At 40.1% G+C, this 20,138-nt stretch overlaps 1 protein-coding gene across 1 annotated transcript; it reads left to right on the forward strand.

The window, feature by feature from the left end:
* The first annotated feature begins 1,512 nt into the window (after positions 1 to 1,512).
* Positions 1,513 to 19,112, forward strand: FUNDC2 (FUN14 domain containing 2). The gene is made up of 5 exons (XM_001498864.5): positions 1,513 to 1,830; positions 5,080 to 5,230; positions 10,641 to 10,716; positions 14,769 to 14,900; positions 17,907 to 19,112. The coding sequence occupies exons 1-5, from the start codon at positions 1,698 to 1,700 to the stop codon at positions 17,982 to 17,984; spliced, it is 570 nt and encodes a 189-aa protein (XP_001498914.1). The 5' UTR covers positions 1,513 to 1,697; the 3' UTR covers positions 17,985 to 19,112.
* Positions 19,113 to 20,138: the final 1,026 nt, after the last annotated feature.

Below are 20,138 nucleotides of genomic sequence, written 5' to 3' on the forward strand. Positions count from 1 at the left end.
ATAGGAGCTAATAAGAAGAAATTTGACTAGGGTTGATGTATGAAATGTTATTATTGAGAGTCCTTTTCCATACAGATAAGAATGTGTTGGGGAGCAATTGGTGAGGTGTTGTCCAGGTTGGAAACAAGGAGGAAAAAGCCCCTTTGGTAAACAAACATTTGCTGAGGTCTTCTCTCTGCCAGGCACCAGGTGCAGAGATAATAGTTGGCATGTACTATATGCCAGGAAATAAGTGCTTTCTAATGCAGCTGCTATTGTTGTCTTCATTTTACAGGTGATGAAACTGAAGCACAGAGAGGTTAGGAACCTTGGCATGGTCACACAGTTTTTAAGTTGTAGCATTTAAATCCGTGTAATCTGGATCCAGAAGTTATGCTCCTAACCCCTATGCTATACTTCCTTGCCTCAGAGATGAATAACATCCAGTTCCTGCCTTCTGGGAGTCTTAGGCCAATGGGAGAAACAGAAAGGTAGACAGTTACAATACAGGGTGATAAATTCTCTGCCAGATGCTTTACACATTATCTGATTTAACCCTCAGGATGAGACTTCAAAGTGAGTACAGAGGAAGCATCTGAGGTGCAGAGAGGTTAAATGGTTTGCGTAAGGCCACACAACTACTCATTTGTCCTAGCCAGACACTGTCCTAGGTGCTGGGTGCACAGCGGTGAAAAACATAAACAAACGAGAGATAATAAGCAATACTTAAAATACTTGTGTACCTTATACAGAATGTTAGAAGGGAAAATAAGTGCCGTGCACAAAAGAAAAATAAGCAGGGGAAGGGGAAGGAGGGGTGTACCAGGTCGCAATTTTAAATAAGGATGGTCACGGAAAGTCTCACTGAGGTTACATTTCAGCAAAGGGACTTTGGCTTCCACACTGAGGGCAATAAGGAGCCACGGTAGGGTTCTGAATAGAGGAGGGGTGTGATCTTCCTGGTCGCAGTGGAGAGAATAGACTTGGGAGACAAGAATAGGGGCAGGTCGACCTGTTAACTGGGGCTGAGAAGTAATTGTGACTTGCGCTAGGATGGTAGCACTGGAGGGGTGAGAAATTGCTGGATTTATGTGAAGGTAGCATTTATGGGGGATGCTGATGAATTGGACTTGAGGGCTTTGAAAGAGAGGAGTTTGGAATAACACCGAGGTTTTTGGAACAGTGAAGTTGCCATTAACTGGTATGTGGTGACAGCAAGAGGAATAGCCTAGGGTTGGGTGGGGAGATGTGCCCTGGCACATGGTTAAAGGGCTTTGTAGGCATTGCAGGCAAGGAAGCTCTTTTCTTTCCGAGTGCTTCTCTTAGTTATTGTGGTTGTAATGTTTGTTTAAATGTGTCTTTCTCCACTAGAACAGCGTCGGGGACACAGTAGGCAGTAATAAATATTTGCTCAATGCTTACATGAACAAATACGACAAGCCTGCTTTCTTTATTTTTAGTAAAGTAATGGGGAAAAGAGTCTACTAGAGAAGGGCCACGTCGCAGTCGCCTCCTAGGAACTTCCTTTTAGCTGAGCAACAGGTCCAGCATCTTGCTGACCCGGCCGGCTTTCTGAGCACGCGCGTCTCGGCCTGTCTGCTGGGCGGGGCCGCGGGGCTTGTGACACCGCCCGCTGAGCCTTGTGACGCAGCTCTGCGTGCGGGGTGGGAAGTGACCGCCCCGCGCCCAGCCTGCCCTCTTCCGCTGTCGCTGTAGGAATGGAAACATCTGCCCCACGTGCCGGAAGCCAGCTTGCGGCGACGACGGCGCGCCACTCCGCGTCCTATCGCGCTGAGCCCCTGCGGCTGTCATCGCGAGACGAGCTCGCCGAAATGGCCGCGTCCGCTCAAGGTAACCGCGCCGCGGGGAGCCGCCTTCCTGGGCTCCGGAAGGGGACGGGCTCCGCGCCTGCTCGTCCCGGCAGAGCTCCCCAGGGAGCCCAAGCGGCCTGTGGGCGGAAAGGGCGCCCAGGGCTCACCCCTGACCCGGCAGCTCCCAGGCTCCGGCCAAGGTCAGGCGCCAGACTGGGGCCGAACTGCCCCGGGGTGTTGTCTCCTGTCAAGCTCGCTTGGCCTTCCGGCGCCGCCCCCCACAGCCTAAGCCCGGAGACGTTCCGTCCCTGTTCTCGGAAGCGCTCTGGCACCTTGAGACGAGGGCGGATCTTTTGTCCCTAAGGACGTTCATCTCAGACATCTGTCAAGAGTGTTTTTTAATGCAAGGCGCCTCCCTCTGCGTTATTGATGGTTTTGAAAGAGTAGTACACATGGGCTGGTACTTTGAAATTGTCTTTTATTGAGGCTGCGTAGTCAAAGGAAGATTTCCTGTAATATACGCAGTGGAGCGCATCTTTAAGTCATGCTTCTTACCCTACTTCTTTGAATGCTTCAGGTTATATTCATTTCAGTATTGGCTCACAAGATCCGATGGCTAAACAGAGCCATAATCAAAAACTTAATCATATAAACTTAAAATTACATAAATTGTATTAGAAGCAAAGGCAGTGAAACTACTCCAAACATCACTTTCTTGTTATTTGCCATGTTTTACTGTTATCTGTGCTCTTGAGGTTATTTACATCTGTTGTGTCTGTGTAGTGGAAAGAACATAGTGTGGTGCACTACTGTGCATCTCTTCCCAACTCTGCGTTCAGTGATGTCACGCTCTCGGTGAGTGAATACACCGTGGAAATTGGTATACACTGCAAGTCAGCACCTCCTTTCCCCTCCCCAAGCCGGTTGTTACACCTTTACGAGCACACCACTAAATTTGAGTGACTCTAAGGGGTTGGAATGCACAATGTCATTATTTTCCTGCAGAGCGGACTGCCCTCATTCACTTAAACTGTATAGGTTGATCAGACACTTGCAACTATGAAATTGTTGTGAGAAATTTTGAGGTTTACATAATGAATTTCAATCCTTATCATAGTGATGATCACATAATACTGTGATCACTGATTTCCTGGCAAGGCTAGTGACTTACTTTTGTCTGCATAGTGCTTGGCAATGTTTGTCGAATGACTGAATGAAGTTGGGTAAACTAAACGTCTCTGATTTGACCCCCCTTTTCACTGGAGCCCCCTATTGAGGTAAGGGGCTTGGTAAAATTACAAAAAAACAAAACCCAAAACTCATTCTTGTTTTCAGTGATATTCTTTACCCCAGGGAGAAAGTTTCTTCTTCAACATAGCAGTAATATTTTGTTGTTACATTAGAAAGTTTTTTTTCGTTTAACTACTTGTGAGGCCATATAAGGCTCAGTTCTTCAAACATCCATATTTTGGTTCTGCTAAATTGGGACCTATGATCCATCTTGAATTATAGTTTGCGTATGGTGTAAGGTAGGGATTGAGATTCTTTTTTTTTTTCATACAGATACCTAATAGTTCTAACACAATTACTGAAAACACCGATTTCCCCATTAAATTACCTTGGTGCCATGTTATTGAAAAATCAAATAACTATATGTGTAGATCTACTTCTGGACTCTGTATTTTCTTCCACTGATTTATTTGTATATCCTTAGGTCAGTTTTACACTGTATCAAATATAGTAGCTTTATAAATCTTGACATTTGGTAGCTATATTGTACTGTAGCTCTGTAAGTCTTGAAATTCCTTGAACTTTGTTCTTTTTTTCCCAAAATTGTTTTGGCCACTTGTCGTACATTGTACTTCCTAAATGATTGCAGCAGTATCTCCCATTCCACATACTCTTTTTTCATTGTGACTTTGACACTCCTCCCACTGAGTGATGGGGCCTATATTCCCTCTTGAATCTGAGTGGAAGTTTGTGACTGCTCCAATAGAATTCGGTGAAAGTAACTGAGGTTACTGAGCTTCTGAGGTTCGGTCTTAAATGGTAATATAGCTTCTGCCTAGCCCTCAAGATCCCTAACACCCTCCCTCCCTTGGGACAGGCGCCTGTGAACCTAGCCACCATGCTATAAGGAAGCCCAAACTAACCCACATAGAGAGGCACCCTGTGTGTGTGAATGTAGTAGATGATTCCAGGCCCCTGCCAGTAATTCTTCCAGCTGAAGCCTCAGACATCATGGAGCAGAGATGAGCTGTAATGCTGTATCCTGTCTGAATTTCTGATCCACAGAATCTGAGACCATAATGATTGTTTTCCTCTATGAAGTTTGGGGTAATTTGTTATATAGCCATAGTAACTGGAACACTACTCTAGGTCCTTCACACCTCCATATAAATTTTAGAACCAGCTCATCAATTTCTAGATAAAAACCTACTTTTTCATTGGGATTGCAGTGAACCTATAGATCACTATGGAGTGAATGAACATCTTACAAATATTGAGTCTTGCAAAACATATAGTATATGTCTCTATTAATTTAAGTCATCTTCAGTTTCTCTCTGCACTGCTTTGTCGTTTACAGTGTAGAAATCTTTTGCATCTTTCATTAAATTTATCCCTCCATTATCTTCCCACAGAAGGGGATTCTACATTTTGTTAACTCTTTTTCCCTTCTTAGGCAAATCATTTAACCTCTGAGCTTCCATTTCTTAATTATAAAATGGGGTTAATAAATAGTACCTTGTTTTGCACCTACTTTTTTCTGTGGATTTAATTAAATATACATGTTTATTGCTTAGCACATTGCCTAGTAAATAGTAAGAGCTCAATTAAACATTATCTTTTACCTTTATTATCACTGGAGATCCGCATAGTACTGAGAATTTCTGAATTTGTGGATTACTGAATAGTATTGTTTCTCCTAAAAAGGAAGGGCAAATAAAGAAAATCCATTTCATTTAGGATGCATTGTTAAGTATTACTAGAAGTTTTTCCTAGGTCCTTTTGCTTGTTTTTGAATTTGAGAGGAAAAACTAGAGTTCTAATTCTAAATTGTCTAGGTTTTCTTTCTCTAAGACATATTATTTGTTGATTTTAGTTGATTTTTAAAAATTGCTAGTCAGAATTTCAGAGTTAATTTACTATTTAAAATAGAATAATATTTGGAGGTTATTACAACTATCTCTATTCTAAAATTCCTTAAATATCTCTTAATTTAATTAGGAATTGTAGCGATTTATTGTAAAAGTAACTGTGTTTTTATTCAGTATCTTAATTCTTGTAGGAAACTTTGAGGGAAATTTTGATTCACTGGATCTTGCAGAATTTGCTAAAAAGCAGCCGTGGTGGCGCAAGCTGTTCGGGCAGGAATCTGGGCCTTCAGCCGAAAAGTATAGTGTGGCAACCCAGCTGTTAATTGGAGGCGTCACTGGATGGTAAGTGATGTGAAAGATGTCCAGTGTCTTTTTTTGCGTGATTTAGTATTGTGGTTATAAGAACCATCTCCTTTTTTTTCCTTCTTCTTCTCCCCAAAGCCCCCCAGTACATAGTTGCATATTTTAGTTGTGGGTCCTTCTAGTTGTGGCATGTGGGACACTGCCTCAGCGTGGCCTGATGAGCAGTGCCATGTCGGTGCCCAGGATCTGAACTGGGGAAACCCCGGGCCGCCGAAGCGGAGCGCGGGAACTTAACCACTCGGCTGTGGGGCCGGCCCCGGAACCATCTCCTTTAACCAGTAAAAACACATTGACTTTTGTGAAATTGATCACTCAATGTATAGCATTCATCTAAACGTCATGTTAAAGTGTTGTTTAATGGTTACACATAGTGTTTACTATATGCCAGGTACTATTTTAAGTATTTATATAGAGGTCTCATTTCCTTGTCACAGCCACTCTGAAATTGGTATTGTTATCATCTATCCTCATTTTTTTCCAGTTTTATTGAGAAATAGCTGACATACATTACTGTGTAAGTTTAAGGTATATAGCATGATGGTTTCATTTACATATGTTGTGAAATGATTACCACAATAGGTTTAGTTAACATCCATCATCTCATATAGATACAATAGAAAGAAAAGAAAAAGAATTTTCCTTGTGCTGAGAAAGTTAATTTATTTTCTAATTCTGAAATCATGCTTATTCATTATAGAATTATTGGACAGTACAGAAAAGAGTTAAGAAGAAGACACCCTTCCTCGTCCTTCATTATTCTCTTGGGTTTCTGAATTTTACAACCTCCTCTTTCTTGGTTTCCTCTTTAGTTTTACTGTAGTACATAGTCAGTGTCTTCTAAGGGCTACCATTTCTGAAAATGTCTTCATTCTTCCCCCAAAGCTGATTCATAGTTTGGCTATGAATTCTAGGCTGCAAAGAACTTTTAAGGTATTGCTCCATTATATTGCCAGTCTAATTCTCATGCCTTTGAATGTGACTTGTTTCTCCCAGGGGAAGCTTAAATATCTTCTCTGTGTTTTCTGAAATTCCACAATCATAATGTTGTGTGGGGATTCTTTTTAATTTATCCTGCTTGAGAATTTTAATAGGAAGACTCAAATCTTCTCATTTTTAATAATTTCTTCTATCATTTCTTTGATTTTTTTTGTGCATATAATACATGTACATTTTAATGAATACATATAGAGTGAACACCTACGTAACAACCACTCAGGTTAAAAAAATGTGGCTGGTACCCCAAAAACCTGTAGAGATAAATGTTGTCCTGACTGTTATGCGTTATTTCCTTCCTTTCTTTGTAGCTTTAACGTCAATTCTGTCACTAAATAATATACTGTAGTTTACCTGGAACTACAGGAACTTCTTAGCTATTTTCTTTATTTCTTATTTTGTTAACAATTTAATAAATAAATTGGCATATCATCAGCTGCACCTATTTAAGCAGTTTGATAAGTTTTGACATGTACACACCCATAAACCATCACCACAATAAGATAACGAACATATCCGTTACTCTAAAAGTTTCTTTATACCTCTTTATGATCCCACCCTCCCTTTCATGCCCCCAACCAACCACTGATCTGCTTTCTATCACTATAGATTACTTTGTGTCTTCTAGAATTATATATAAATGGAATTATACAGTATGTATTCTTTTATTCTGACTTCTTTCACTTAGCATACTGATTTTGAGGTTCATCTGTGCTGTGTGTATAAGTAGTTTCTTCCTTTTTATTGCTGGGTAGTGTTCCATTGCATGGATGAACCAGTTTGTTTATCCATTCGCCTTTGAGGGATATTGGTTTATTTCCACTTTTAGGCTAAAACTCTTATGAACATTTGTGCACAAGCCTTTGTATGAACATATGCTGTCATTTCTTTTGTGTAAATACCTAGGAATAGTATGGCTGGGTCAAATAGTAGGTAAATGTTTTAACTATTTAAGAACCTCCCAAACAGTCTAAAGTGCTGTACCATACTTACATCTCCACCAGCAGTGTATGAGGGTTCCAGTTTCTCCACATCCTCACTAACACTTGGCATAATGTCTTTTTGATTGCAGCCATCCTAGTGGATGTGAAGTGATATCTCATTGTGGTTTTAATTTGCATTATCCTAATGACTAATGAGGATGAGCATCTTTTCATGGGCTTATTTTTGCCATCCATATATCTTTGGTGAAGTATCTGTTCAAATCTTTTCTGTATTTTTATTGGGATGTTGGTTTTCTCTCATTACTGAGTTGTAAGAGTTTTTTATATATTCTGGATACAAGTCTTATATCAGATATGTGACTTGGAAATATATTCTACTTTATAGCTTTTTATGATCTTAACAGTGTCTTTCAAAGAGCAGAAGTTCTTAATCTTGAAATGTAATTTATCATCTTTTTCTTTTATAGCTCTAACTTTTGGTGTCGTATCTGAGAACATTTGCGTAACCCATGATCACCAAGATTTCCTCTGTGTTTTCTTCTAGACTATATATGGGATTAGATTTTTCATTTAGGTCCATGATCCATTTTGATTTACTGTTTGTGTATGTTGTAAGGTAGGAATCCAAGTTCTTTTTTTGCATATGGATATCTAATTGTGCCCACATGATTTGTTGAAAAGACTATAATTCTCCACACTCAGTTGCCTTTGCACCTGTGTCAAAAATCAATTGACTATATGTCTGTTTCCGAACTCTTTGTTAAATTGATTTGTACATCTTGGTGCCAATATCACACTGTTTTGATTAACTTTATAATAAGTTATGAAATCAGGTAGTATAAATCTTACAACTTTGTTCTTTTTCAAATTTGATTTGACTCTTCTAGGTACTTAGCATTTTCATATGAATTTTAGAATCAGCTTGTTGCCAATTTCTACAAAAAGCCTGAGGGGATTTTGACTGGGAGTATATTGATCCTTAAATATGGTTTCTCTCTCCATTTGTTTAGGTTTCTTTTAATTTCCTTCAGCAATGATTTGTAAGTCTTGCACATCTTTTTTTTTTTCTGCTTTATCTCCCCAAATCCCCCCCATACACAGTTGTATATCTTAGTTGCAGGTCCTTCTGGTTGTGGCATGTGGGATGCCACCTCAACGTGGCCTGATGAGCAGTGCCATGTCCGCGCCCAGGATCCGAACCGGCGAAACCCTGGGCCACTGAAGCGGAGCATGCGAACTTAACCACTCGGCCACGGGGCTGGCCCCTGTTGCACATCTTTTATCAGATTTATCCCTAAGTATTTCATATTTTTGATGGTATTGTAAATGCTATTACTTTTTCAATTTCAATTTCTCATTGTTCATTGTTTATATATAGAAATGCAATTGACTTTTGTATATTGATCTTGTATACTGCAATCTTGTCAAAGTCACTTAGTAGTTTGCAGAGTTTGGGGGTCCCCAAGACCACCCTCATGTTTGATAATTCCCTAGGAGGATTCACAGAACTCACTGAGAACTGGTATACTCATGGTTATGATTTTTTACAGCAAAAGGATACAGATTAAAATCAGTCAAGGGAAGAGGCACATGTCCTTTGTTTTCTTTTGGATCAAATATATATGTGTATATATGTATGTATGTATAGTATAAATATGTATATTATGTATGTGTGTATATATATAATTTTTTTATTAAGGTGAAATTCATATAACATAAAACTAAGATTTTAAAGTGTACGATTCACCCGCATTTAGTACATTCACAGGGTTGTGCAACCATCACCTCTATCTAGTTCCAGAAAATTTTCATTGCCCAGAAATAAAACCCCATATCCATTGAGCAGTTACTGCCCTTTCTCCCCTTCCCCTGGCAACCACCAGTCTACTTTCTGTTTCTCTGGATTTGCCTATTCTGGACATTTCATATAAATAGAATCATACAATATGTGACCTTGTGCATCTGGCTTCCACTGGCCCTAATTCCCTTACATGAAGCCATTAACTGACATTTTTCAACTAAGATTGTTTAATCAGTGATAAAAGCGAACCGGATCATTACTTAGCTCTTATTTCTCCCATGTTTTTGTTATAATTGTAAATTAATGATAAAGACTCTTAATCACTAATTCCTAAATCTCATCATAAGCCCAGCATAATGCTTTTTGATGTTCATCCATGTCATAGTGTGTATCAGAGAAGATGCCATTTAAAGCCATGGAACTAGATGGGAACATCTAGGAAGTTAATACACATAGAGAAAAGAGGTCCTAGGACTGAGCCTTGGAGCAATTCAACATTTAGAGATCAGGAAGACGAGGAATCAACAAAAGAGTCTGAGAGGAACAGCCAGTGAGGAATGAGGAAAACCAAGAGAGAATGGTATTTCAGAGCAATAAGTTATTTCAAGAAGAATAATCGACTATGTCAAAGCTGCTGGTAGGTCACATGAGATAAAGGCTGACGAGTGGACATTAGGATCTGGTAAGGTTGAGATCACTGGTAACCTTCATAAGAATGGTTTCCTTGAAGTCACGGGACAAAAGCCTGCTTGGAGTGGGTTTGAGAGAATGGGCAGCGGGGACAGATAGATACAGCAAGTATAGACAACCCGTAAGTAGTTTTGCTGTAAAGGGGAGCAGAGAAAAGGGAAGGTGGATGGAGAAGAATGGGAGTTTAGGGAAGACGTTTTCAACAATGGTTAATAATTTTAGCATATTAGTGTACAGTAATGAACAAAACAAAATCCTTGCCCTTGTGGAGCAAGGTTGCGCAAGGGAGATAGACAAAAATAAAGAAATCAGATAATTAGATTAAATTGGCCGCTAGATTTAGCCAGTCAGATATCAGATGAACATTTCATTCAACATATTCCCCTGCTTTTTCATCTGTTTCTTCCTTGTTTTCATATTGTTCCAAATGCCACTCCTGTCCACCTACTTGTTGAGGGCAGAATCCTATTCCTTATCCCTTGCAACCACTCTGTCCTCAAACTCAGGCATGTTTTATTTGCTTCACAAACAGTTCTCAGGGCTGCTCCCTCCTTAACATTTATCCCATACAACCTTAGTTCAGTCCACCAGCGTTGTTCTTCCAGATTGCTACTGCAGCCTCCCAACTGGAGTCTCTGTGTGGATCCTTTCTGGAACCCTTTAATCCATTCTCCACACTATAGCCAGAGTCATCTTTTAAAAATGCAACCTGGGAGTTTTAAGAGGTTTGCTCAAGACCACAAAATTAATAAGTAAGCCAAGATTTGACTCAGGGTCTTTCTGAGTTCAGAGCCTCTGCTATATACTTATGCCATGCTCCCCCTGGGGCCTGGCTTTATGTATGGGGTAGGAAGGAGCTGGATCATGCCAAGGTAAGTAGGATCTGAACATTATTAGAAGTGCATGTTTGTGTGTATCTGACAGCATGTCAACTTGTCTGATGCTGGTTTTGTTTTTGTAGGTGCACAGGTTTCATATTCCAGAAGGTTGGAAAGTTGGCTGCAACAGCTGTGGGAGGTGGATTTTTTCTCCTTCAGGTCTGTATGTGAAATATTCCTAGAAGTTTGGAAATTCCACTTGCCCATTAGGAATGTGGTGTGAGGAGCTGTAATCTAGATAGTCTTGGCGTTTTATACTAGAATAGCCTTTGCTCTTGTTTTCCTGTACTATTTGAAATACTAGTGACCATTTGAGTCAAACTTCATCAATTACTAGTCGTCATTTATAACATGAGGACATTAGTACATATTCTTTATCATAGCTCCCTTAGACCCGTTGAAATATTAAGCAAATATGATTTCAAAAATACAAAGTGTAATGCAAGTGCCCTGTGATACGATTTATTCTTATACACTAATATAGCCAGCTTTGATCCGAGAGCAGTTGATGAGAAATGAGGGCTAGATGACAGTACAGGCAGATGTCCTATGTTGTCTCTTTGGCCTGAAGTTTATTTCAGAACCACTAGGTGCTAGTTTTCTGGGTGCTAGGATGCTCTGCAGCATTGGTTTGCAAACTTGAATCCACACTGGAATTACTTGAGAGTTTTAAAAACTACTGATGCTTGGAGCCTAGCCCCACCCCCCGCCCCCTGTGCCTGATTTTTGACAGGGAGTGGCTGGAGCTGGATGAGCAGAGGTCTGGGCTGGCTGGGCCTCTCTCTGTCTCTCGCCCCCTCCCCCGCTCCTCGAACCCCTTCCTAGCTCTCAATAGTCTCAGAGCTCCTCCACATGGTCCTTCTGCATGGGCTAGTTTAAGCTATCTCAAACTACTGTGCCTCAGGGCTCCAAGCACAAGTGTTCCAGAGACACGTGAAAGTTGCACCTCCTTTTCTGCCCTAGCCTTGAAACTCATGCAGCATCACTTTTGCAGCATTCTGCTGGTTACTAGCAGCCTTCTCCCACCCCCAATTCAATATTTACTTTCCTGGCTCCCTCCCTGTGGGCTTGGCAGGGGCTGACTCTGTTACTGGACAGGTCAGACTCGTTGCAAGGCAGGGCCCCCTCCTCATGCCTGTCTGTCTCCTTCTGGGTTGCAGTAATCTTTCCTTCCTCTCACTCCTTCAGGTGGAAGTGCAGTGACAGCTCTGTTGCTGCTAGACCCACAGTCCTGCTCTATCCCTGTGGTTTCCCCTGCAGCATGCCCCAAAGTTTGTAAATATCTTAATATCACGTTGAAATGTCTTAATCTGAGCATACCCTCTGTTTCTTTTTGGGGCCCTGACTGGCAGAAGTAATTGGTATTGAAAGTACCTCCAGGAGAGAACCTCAAAATGGGTCAGATATTCAAGGAATGCAGGGATGCCTCCTTGCTAGGGGAGGTGGACATGGGGAGTCTGCTGTGCACTCATGTCTGTCATCAGAGGGATGAGGGTGGGAAGTAGGCATGATGTTGGGAGATCAGGGGTTAAGGTTTGATGTAAGGATCTAGTTTGTTTTATACTGATAATTGTCCTAGCAATATTTAGTGAACAAGTCTTCATTTTCCCAGTATTTGTAGTGTTGCCTCTATCATATATCAAAATCCATATATGTGTGGGTCTGATTCTAGTTTCCCTATTCTGTTCCACTGGTCAACTCCCTACCTTCACTAAGCCTTGATAGTTGGTAAGACAAGTTTCTTCACATATTCTTCATGAGTGTTGTGGCTGCTTTTGCTTGTCCATCTAAATTTTAAACAGGCTTGTCAATTACTTTGAAAAATTCTGTTGAAATTTTGATTGGAATTGCGTGGGAACCATATAGATGAATTTGGGAATTAATATCTTTTATGATACTGAGTCATCTATCTGTGAACATGGGCTTTCTCTCTATTTGTCTTTAATGTCTATGCATAGACTTTTATTATTTTCTTCCATATAGATCTTGTACATCTGTGATTCGATTTTATTCCTAGATATCTTATAGCTTTAGTCGCTCTTGTGGCTTTCCTTGGTCACTTGTTCTCACCCCTAAGGCTGTCTCCCAGTTGGACTGAGAATGATACAACTAATGATGTGGAGCATCTTTTCATGTGCTTATTTGCCATGTACACAGCCTGTCCCTCCATTTATTTGGGCCATCTTTGGGTTCTTTCTGCAGCAGTTCGTAGTTTTCAGCATACAGATTCTGTATGATTTTTGTTTAGATTTATACCTAGTATTTAGTTATTTTGCAGCTATTGTAAATCATAATTTATTTCCCTTTCCAGTTGTTCCAATTGCTAGCATATAGATATACAGTTGATTTTATGTGTTGATCTTGTATTCTGCAACCTTGGTAAACTCACTTTTTCAGTGTAGGAGTTTTTGTTTGTTTGTTGTTGGATTCTTTGACATTATGTAGACAAACATGTCTGTGAATAGCAACAGTTTGACTTCTTCCTTTCTGATCTGGATGCCTCTTCGATCCTTGTCTTGCCTTCTTGTGTTCAGTACAACTTCATTTCCAGTATGATGTTGAATAGGAGTAGAAACAGTAGACGTCTTTGCCTTGTTCTTAACGTTGGGTGAAGGCATTCAGTCTTCCACCCATAAGTACAATGTTAGTTGTAGGTTCCTTTGTAGATGTTCTTTGTCAAGTTGAGGAAGTCCCCCCCCCCCATTTCTCTTTTTCTGGGAGTTTTTATTATGAATGTGTGTTGAATTTTGTCAGATGTTTTTGAGTCCTGCCTTCAATCTAGGCCAGGTAGTACTGGAGGGAAAACGGGAAAGGCACGAGCCCTCAAGTAACTGTTGCATGTCTCTTGTCCTATGGGAAAGTCATGGTGGAGTAAAGGATTTGGAACCATTGTTTAGCGTATAATTTTTGAGATCCAACTATGTTGCTGCTATAAGTAGTTTGTTCTTTTTAGAACTGAGTAATATCCTGTTGTGTAAACATGGCACAGTTTGTTTATCCATTCACGTGTAGATGGACATTTGGGTTATTTCTAGTTATTGACTGTTACAAGTAAAGCTGCTATGATAAGAGCTGCCATTCTGGATGGCATAATGGCACATGCAGTGGCAGTGTTGGTAGGTAATGCCAAATCTTTCTCTTAAAAGACTATCAGTTAATGTTCTCAGTAAAAGTGGATAAGAGTGTTTCTTTCCCCACATGCTTCCCAACACTGGATATTTTCAGTCTTTTGGTTTTCTCCAGTCTGATAAAAAATTATAGTAGCTCATTAACTTTAATTTGAATTTCCTTGATTAATGTTTTATTATATATATAGCAAATATTTTCTCCAGCCTGATTTGGGTGACTGATTAGTTGGTGGTGCCATTAACTAAAATAGAGACTAGAAGAAGGACAATAATGCAGGAGGAGACTACAGAGAGGAGAAGAGTTACAGTTTTAAGTATTTTGAGAAATCCAGGTGGATATGACTTATCAAAAATTTGGTGGGGAGAGCTGATCTTGATGGAGGATTGATTAATGGGCTGTAATCAGTGGCTCAATTCTTTGGATAACACTAATCTAGCACAAAACTACATACTTGAATCAGTTTTATCCTGCTCACACATTCTTGATGAAATTGTTTGCACTGCGTTTTTGTGTTGTGCCTGCTGTCTTTACCAAGGGAAATAGGCATATTCTGTGGGGATATTTGGGTGTGCTTCTCCCAGTACCCCTCGTATGAAGTCACTCATGAGAAATCTCTGCGGGGCCATGTGCTAGAAGACTTCTCTCTGAGCACCAGTGATTACTATCTGACAGCCTTGCTCTGTTCACTTTGTCAAGAAACTCAGACTTATGTTGGCTGTAAGGTCTGTTTCTTCACCTTACATCTTGATTTCCAATTCTAATTTTCATTTTACCTTTTTATCTTTTTAAGCTAACTTAAAACTTTGTAGAGAGGGGTAAGAGTATAAATAAAGTAAAAGAATTACTAGCAGTCATTGAAGGCCAGTCTGTTGATTTCCAGCATCAGGCATACGGCCTTGCACATAGGGTAGATGCTGAACAGATGTTGAGTGAATGTCGTTGTCATACAAAGAACTGCATGGCAAATGTCTCCAAAAATGGAAAATTAGAAGGGTTTTTGATAATGTACTTCAGTGATTCATCCTGACAAAAAGAAATAACAATCCTGTGTTTTTTACTTCTTGCTGTCATTGAAACTATAGCTTGCAAACCATACTGGGTACATCAAAGTTGACTGGCAGCGAGTAGAGAAGGACATGAAGAAAGCCAAGGAACAGCTGAAGATCCGTAAGAGCAACCAGATACCTACAGAGGTCAAAAGCAAAGCAGAGGAGGTGAGACTTGTTTTGTTCATGTACAGTGTGTGAATGGTACAGACGATTTTGTGTGTACAAAAATGGGGTAGACACCAGTACGTCAGCCTTGGATGGAAGATCTTCACCTCAGAGGCATTTTTTTAAAGCTGGGTAATTGAAGTGTTTGGTGACCTTTATCAGTAAGTGAGAGTGTAAAGGGATACGTGCACATATGTGGGTCAGTCATCCCTTGAACTAATTCTTGTAGGGATGGGGGCAGCACAGCCAGTGGGGAGGATAATAAGGAGATAGATTGTGTAGGCAATATGATAATTTTGAGTCATATTTTGTGTCTATGTACACACATCCCTGAAATGTCCATACGTGACTTATTCTACACATAACTAGCAGGAATGTCTAGCCCAGGGGTTGGCAAACTTTTTTTGTAAAGGGACAGATCGTAAAATATTTTCAGCTTTGTAGGCCGTGTGGTCTCTGTCACAACCACTGAAGTCTACTGTGTAGTGTGAAAATAGCCATAGATGATATGTGGACAAGTGGGTGTGGCTGTGTTATAATGAAACTTTATTTAAAAACAGTGACTGGCTGGATTTGGCTCATGGGCTGTACTTTGCTAACCCCTGATCTAATGCTTAAAACCAGGTTAGGTTACATTGGCTGGCACTGGAGGGACAGGAGAAGTCTTTCTAAAAGGATGTATTTTGCTACTTCTTTATTACCTTTAGAAATATGTAAAATGTCTCAGAAATAGGTGCACTGAACTGGGGAGAAATGAACCAGGATCAAGGTATCAAGAAGGTTCCTGACACCTTCCATAGCCTGGAGCAATGGTGTTCTGGATTCACAGAGAAAAGGGACAGAATGAGTGCAAAAGAGGGATTTAGAGGTAAATTGAAATAGGCCTTGTCCTTGAGGCACTCACACTGTAGTAGCTGTGACAGGAAAAAGTTACTTAATCAAAGAGAATAGGTGGTAGTAGGTGAACTTAGGTTAAAAATGTCAGGTTAAACACATGCATTTATTTCCACTTCCTTCTGAAATATTTCTGACTGACGATAACAACAACAAAAAAAGGCTAAACTCACAAGGACCAAGAGAATAGGAGAAGAATACCAGTAGAAAGAAATGTCAGCAAATTGTTGGAAGGTGGAAATCAGAGAGATGAGTGGTAAATGACTTAGCAGACCAGAAAAATCCTGAACAGACAACTCCACATCTCCAGGTACATGGTGACAGTCTCTGTATGGTGGCAAGTGGTTTGCTGAAGCTGGTCCTTTATCCAGAATGGAAAGTGGGCTCTGTGGGGACCCAGGAGCACAGATAGTCCCTCCCCTTTCCTTCTCTCCTTCCATCCCTTCTCCTCAAGCTCAAGGTTATGAAAGTTACACTTTTTTCATTTTGCCAAAACTTTATTATTCAAATGTTTACAAAAGTAATACATGATTGTTGAAAACTTCTTTAATGATACAGGAGATATATATATATAATGATAGAGGAAGTATATATAATAAAAAGTATAATGTTAATCCTTGATTAGCACCAACTGTTGACTCAGAGGAAACTTGTTAACCAAAAGAGTTGGAGTTGGTTCATTCCACAAACTTTTGTATTCCTGTTCATAGCCTGGCATTGTTATAGGCCCCAGGGATAGTGGCTGGTTCCACACCTCAGAGCCCATGGTCTTATTTGGGAAGCAGGGAATGAAGATGATAAGTTCAGTATTTAGCAGCAAGGAAGTCATGAGAGACTTCAGTGAGAACAGTTTGTGGATTGGTAGAGTTGAAAGACAACTGTAGCAAGTTGAGGAATGAGTAGGAAGTAAGAAAGTAAAGATAATGAACGAAAGCAGTTATATCAGGAAGTTGTATGATTTTTTTCATTCCTTCTGATGGCAGATGGCAAAAGACAGTGCCTCAAGTAGGGAAATGTGGGGTCCAACTGAGTCAGGGGGAGGAGTGGGAGTGAGGACGCTAGAGAGTCTGAGGAGGCTGGGGTAGGTAGTAGAGTGGAAAAGGTCAAAGGAAGATCAGGGTGTGAGTGGCTTAAATGGTTGGGAGATGAAGTCACTGTACTTGAGTTCAAGAAATGATTAGGTCAGGATACTGGATGTGTTGTCCCTAAGAACACTTTCTAAGGTGGTGGTTGTATTTGGGAGAAAGAGAGAGTCTGACTCATTTACCAAAGTTCTCTCTGAAATGGAGATGACGGAGCTGCAGATGAGCAGGAACTTTTACAGGAGGTGGAAAGCTTTGAGAATTTAAGAAAATAAAGACCTCACCTGTTAATCATCTTCTGATGTGGTGAAGTGTAAGAATGGGAATTCATAGCATCTCCTTGGAGAGGAGGTCTCAGAGGGGCATGAGTGGTTAGATGGGCAGATAGACAGATGGACAGGATGAATGGATAGAGAGATTTGGAGGAGAGACCTCAGAGTGAGCAGCCTCCATTAGAGAGTAGGTGCTGAAACGAACAGAAGGGGTGAAATTGGAACCAGGGAGAATGGCTTCTCTAACAAGTTTATTGAATGCATCTTAAAGTCTTTCCGCATAACTGTCCCCGTGAACCTCTGTCCTTTCCTGTCCCTGCATGGACTACTCTCCGGTAGATTTCTTACTTTTCTAAACAGCATTACTAAAGACAGAATCCAAGGATTTGCCCTTGACTTCTCTTCCTCATCCCTCATATGGCCAGTCATCTGGTCACAAAGTCCCAGTTCAAAAATATCTCTTGAATTTGAACACTGCACAAGCATCCCTGCCATCACCTTGATCCAAAGACCTGTCGTCTCACCTCCTGAGCTATGTCCTGCTTCCTGTTTGGCTCCCTGTAGTCTTATTCTCCCCACAGCAGTGAGTGGTCATTTTCACATTAGTCCATTCATGGCGTCTATTGCGCTGTGAGTAAAGTACAAACTACTCAACAGGTAAGGGGATTGACATTGTTAAGATTGAGTAGGTAACACAGATGATTCCTAATAATGATATCCTTAGCAAAATAACCCATTGTGCTATCTGTTTTTCTTAGGTGGTGTCATTTGTGAAGAAGAATGTTATAGTGACTGGTGGATTTTTCGGAGGCTTTCTCCTTGGCATGGCATCCTAAAGAGGACAACGTCACTTCCATTATTCCTGGTTTTTCTAACCAGCAGCCTCTTCACTCCATCATTAGGACATCAGTCTCCTCGTCCTCTTATCCCATGCCTTCCTCCCTGCTATGGCATATCTGAATGGCTTCTATAGGCATCTGTTGGTACAAGTTGATATGGCCCTACTGTGAGCTTGACAGCACTGGAAGAAACAATAGACATTAGCTCTTCTCCCAGCACACTCCCCACTTGACTAATCTATAGGTCAGCAAGAATGTTCCTTTCCCCACTACATAAGATACCAGAACAAGGTGCAAGGTGGCTTGCCATGGAGGATGAATGGATCCTCAAAGGCTGTCCCAAACTTGATTTGGAAAAGAAATAACAAGCACATAGATAGATACCTTATTATGTGCTGCATGGAAAGGAACTGAATACATTTGCCTTTAAGCATGAAATATTTTTGTACCTTAGTGTCTACTTTCTTTATTAGTTGGTTTTAGATTATGGAAAGAGAGCTGTTTATATCTGCTATAATTATCCTGACAAAAATGGAAGCATAAGCACTGTAATTAAAAATCTGAATATGGAATGCACTTGTGCTGAATATGGAATGAAAAAGTATATATGCTGAGCTGAAGGTATTGTGTTTGGTAGGAGGGTCTTTATGGAAGCCAACCAATAGATAACATTGTTGGATGGTCACACTTAGTGAATCATTTAGAGGCATTAAGATATTATCCAGGGATGTTTTCCACCATATAGAATAATGCATTTCTTGGCTATTTCCAAAGGGTTTTTTAATAGGAAAATAACTGGTTTTAGGTGGGAGAGGGAAGAAGCTCTTGGATTTTTACTTCATAGGAAAGGTTTTAAGCTTGTATTCTTTATCTCTTGTCAAAGCATTAGGAGTAACCATAGCTCCTCTGTGCCAGTTCTACTATTTCTTTATCCAGTTAGTATGAAATAGATAACATTTGAACCAGACTTTTAAAGAGGTAGCATTCCAGGCATTCAGAATTGAGAACAGTAGCAGTAGTCGCACGTGTAAAATAAATTATTTCCATCATCAAATGTAATCTGTTGTCTCATGATGACCCCAACTCTTAGAGTTATTCTTTAAAATAAAAGTTTATGCACACACACATGCTTAGAATCTTAGCACATTTTGCTGTAATGGCCTGTTACCAAATCTGCGACCCCATCTAGAGTATCTGCTTCTGGAGGGCAGGGCTTGTGTCTTCATCATTATACCCATGGAGCCGAGCGCTTCATAGGTACTTAGTATTTGTTGAATATATGAATGATGACCTCATAGAAAGGTGTCTGGAAAAGGGACTGATCCAAAGAGTTATTTGAGACTTTGAGTTCTGAGATTTCAGAAAACTTGGAATTCTTAAATTTGCAGGTGATCCCTTGCAAAATGTGTGTTTTTAAGGCCTTCCTTTTAAAGTGTTTGCCTTTTAATTTATCTTGGGAATGATGTATTGAATTTGGAAATTGTAGCTACCAGTGGATGTGTGGAACTTTTTAGAATTCATCCATGTGCGTTTTTCTCCTTCTTACATTATGGTAATATTTTAAGGCAGCATAAGTTATTTTGCTTGCAGTATGTATCAATCATCCTCAAATCATAATGGTATGAACCTCTTTGTTGCATATTTATGTACAAGAACTTAATTTTTTTTTCACTTTTTACTATGGAAACTTTTAAACATATACAAAAGTAGAGAAAATAGTACAATGATCCCCATGTATCCATTACGCACCCACAATGATGATCAAATTATAGCTTATTTTGAAACAAATACCAAATGTATCATTTTATCATATTTCACTATGTATCTCTAAAAGGTAAGAACTCTTTTTTGGAATCATGAATATAATACCCTATTATCATAACAAAAAATTAATAATTCTCTATCAAATATCCGGTAGCTTAAGTGTTTTACCTTTGGTTGGTTTGAATCAAAATCTGTATAAGGTCCACATTGCATTCAGATGATGTGTGACTCACCCAGGCCATTGGAATGGTGACTGCAAAGTCTACCTGAAGTGCCCTGTGCCTCTTTGGGTTGCATGTCAGGGAGAGTGGCCACTGAATGCCTCTCCAGTCGGGTGGAGTTGCCTTTTGTCCATCTATTTTTCCTGTGATTATTGGTGATGACAAC

This window comes from Equus caballus, chromosome X, assembly GCF_041296265.1.
Source record: "Equus caballus isolate H_3958 breed thoroughbred chromosome X, TB-T2T, whole genome shotgun sequence".
Lineage (NCBI taxonomy): Eukaryota > Metazoa > Chordata > Mammalia > Perissodactyla > Equidae > Equus > Equus caballus.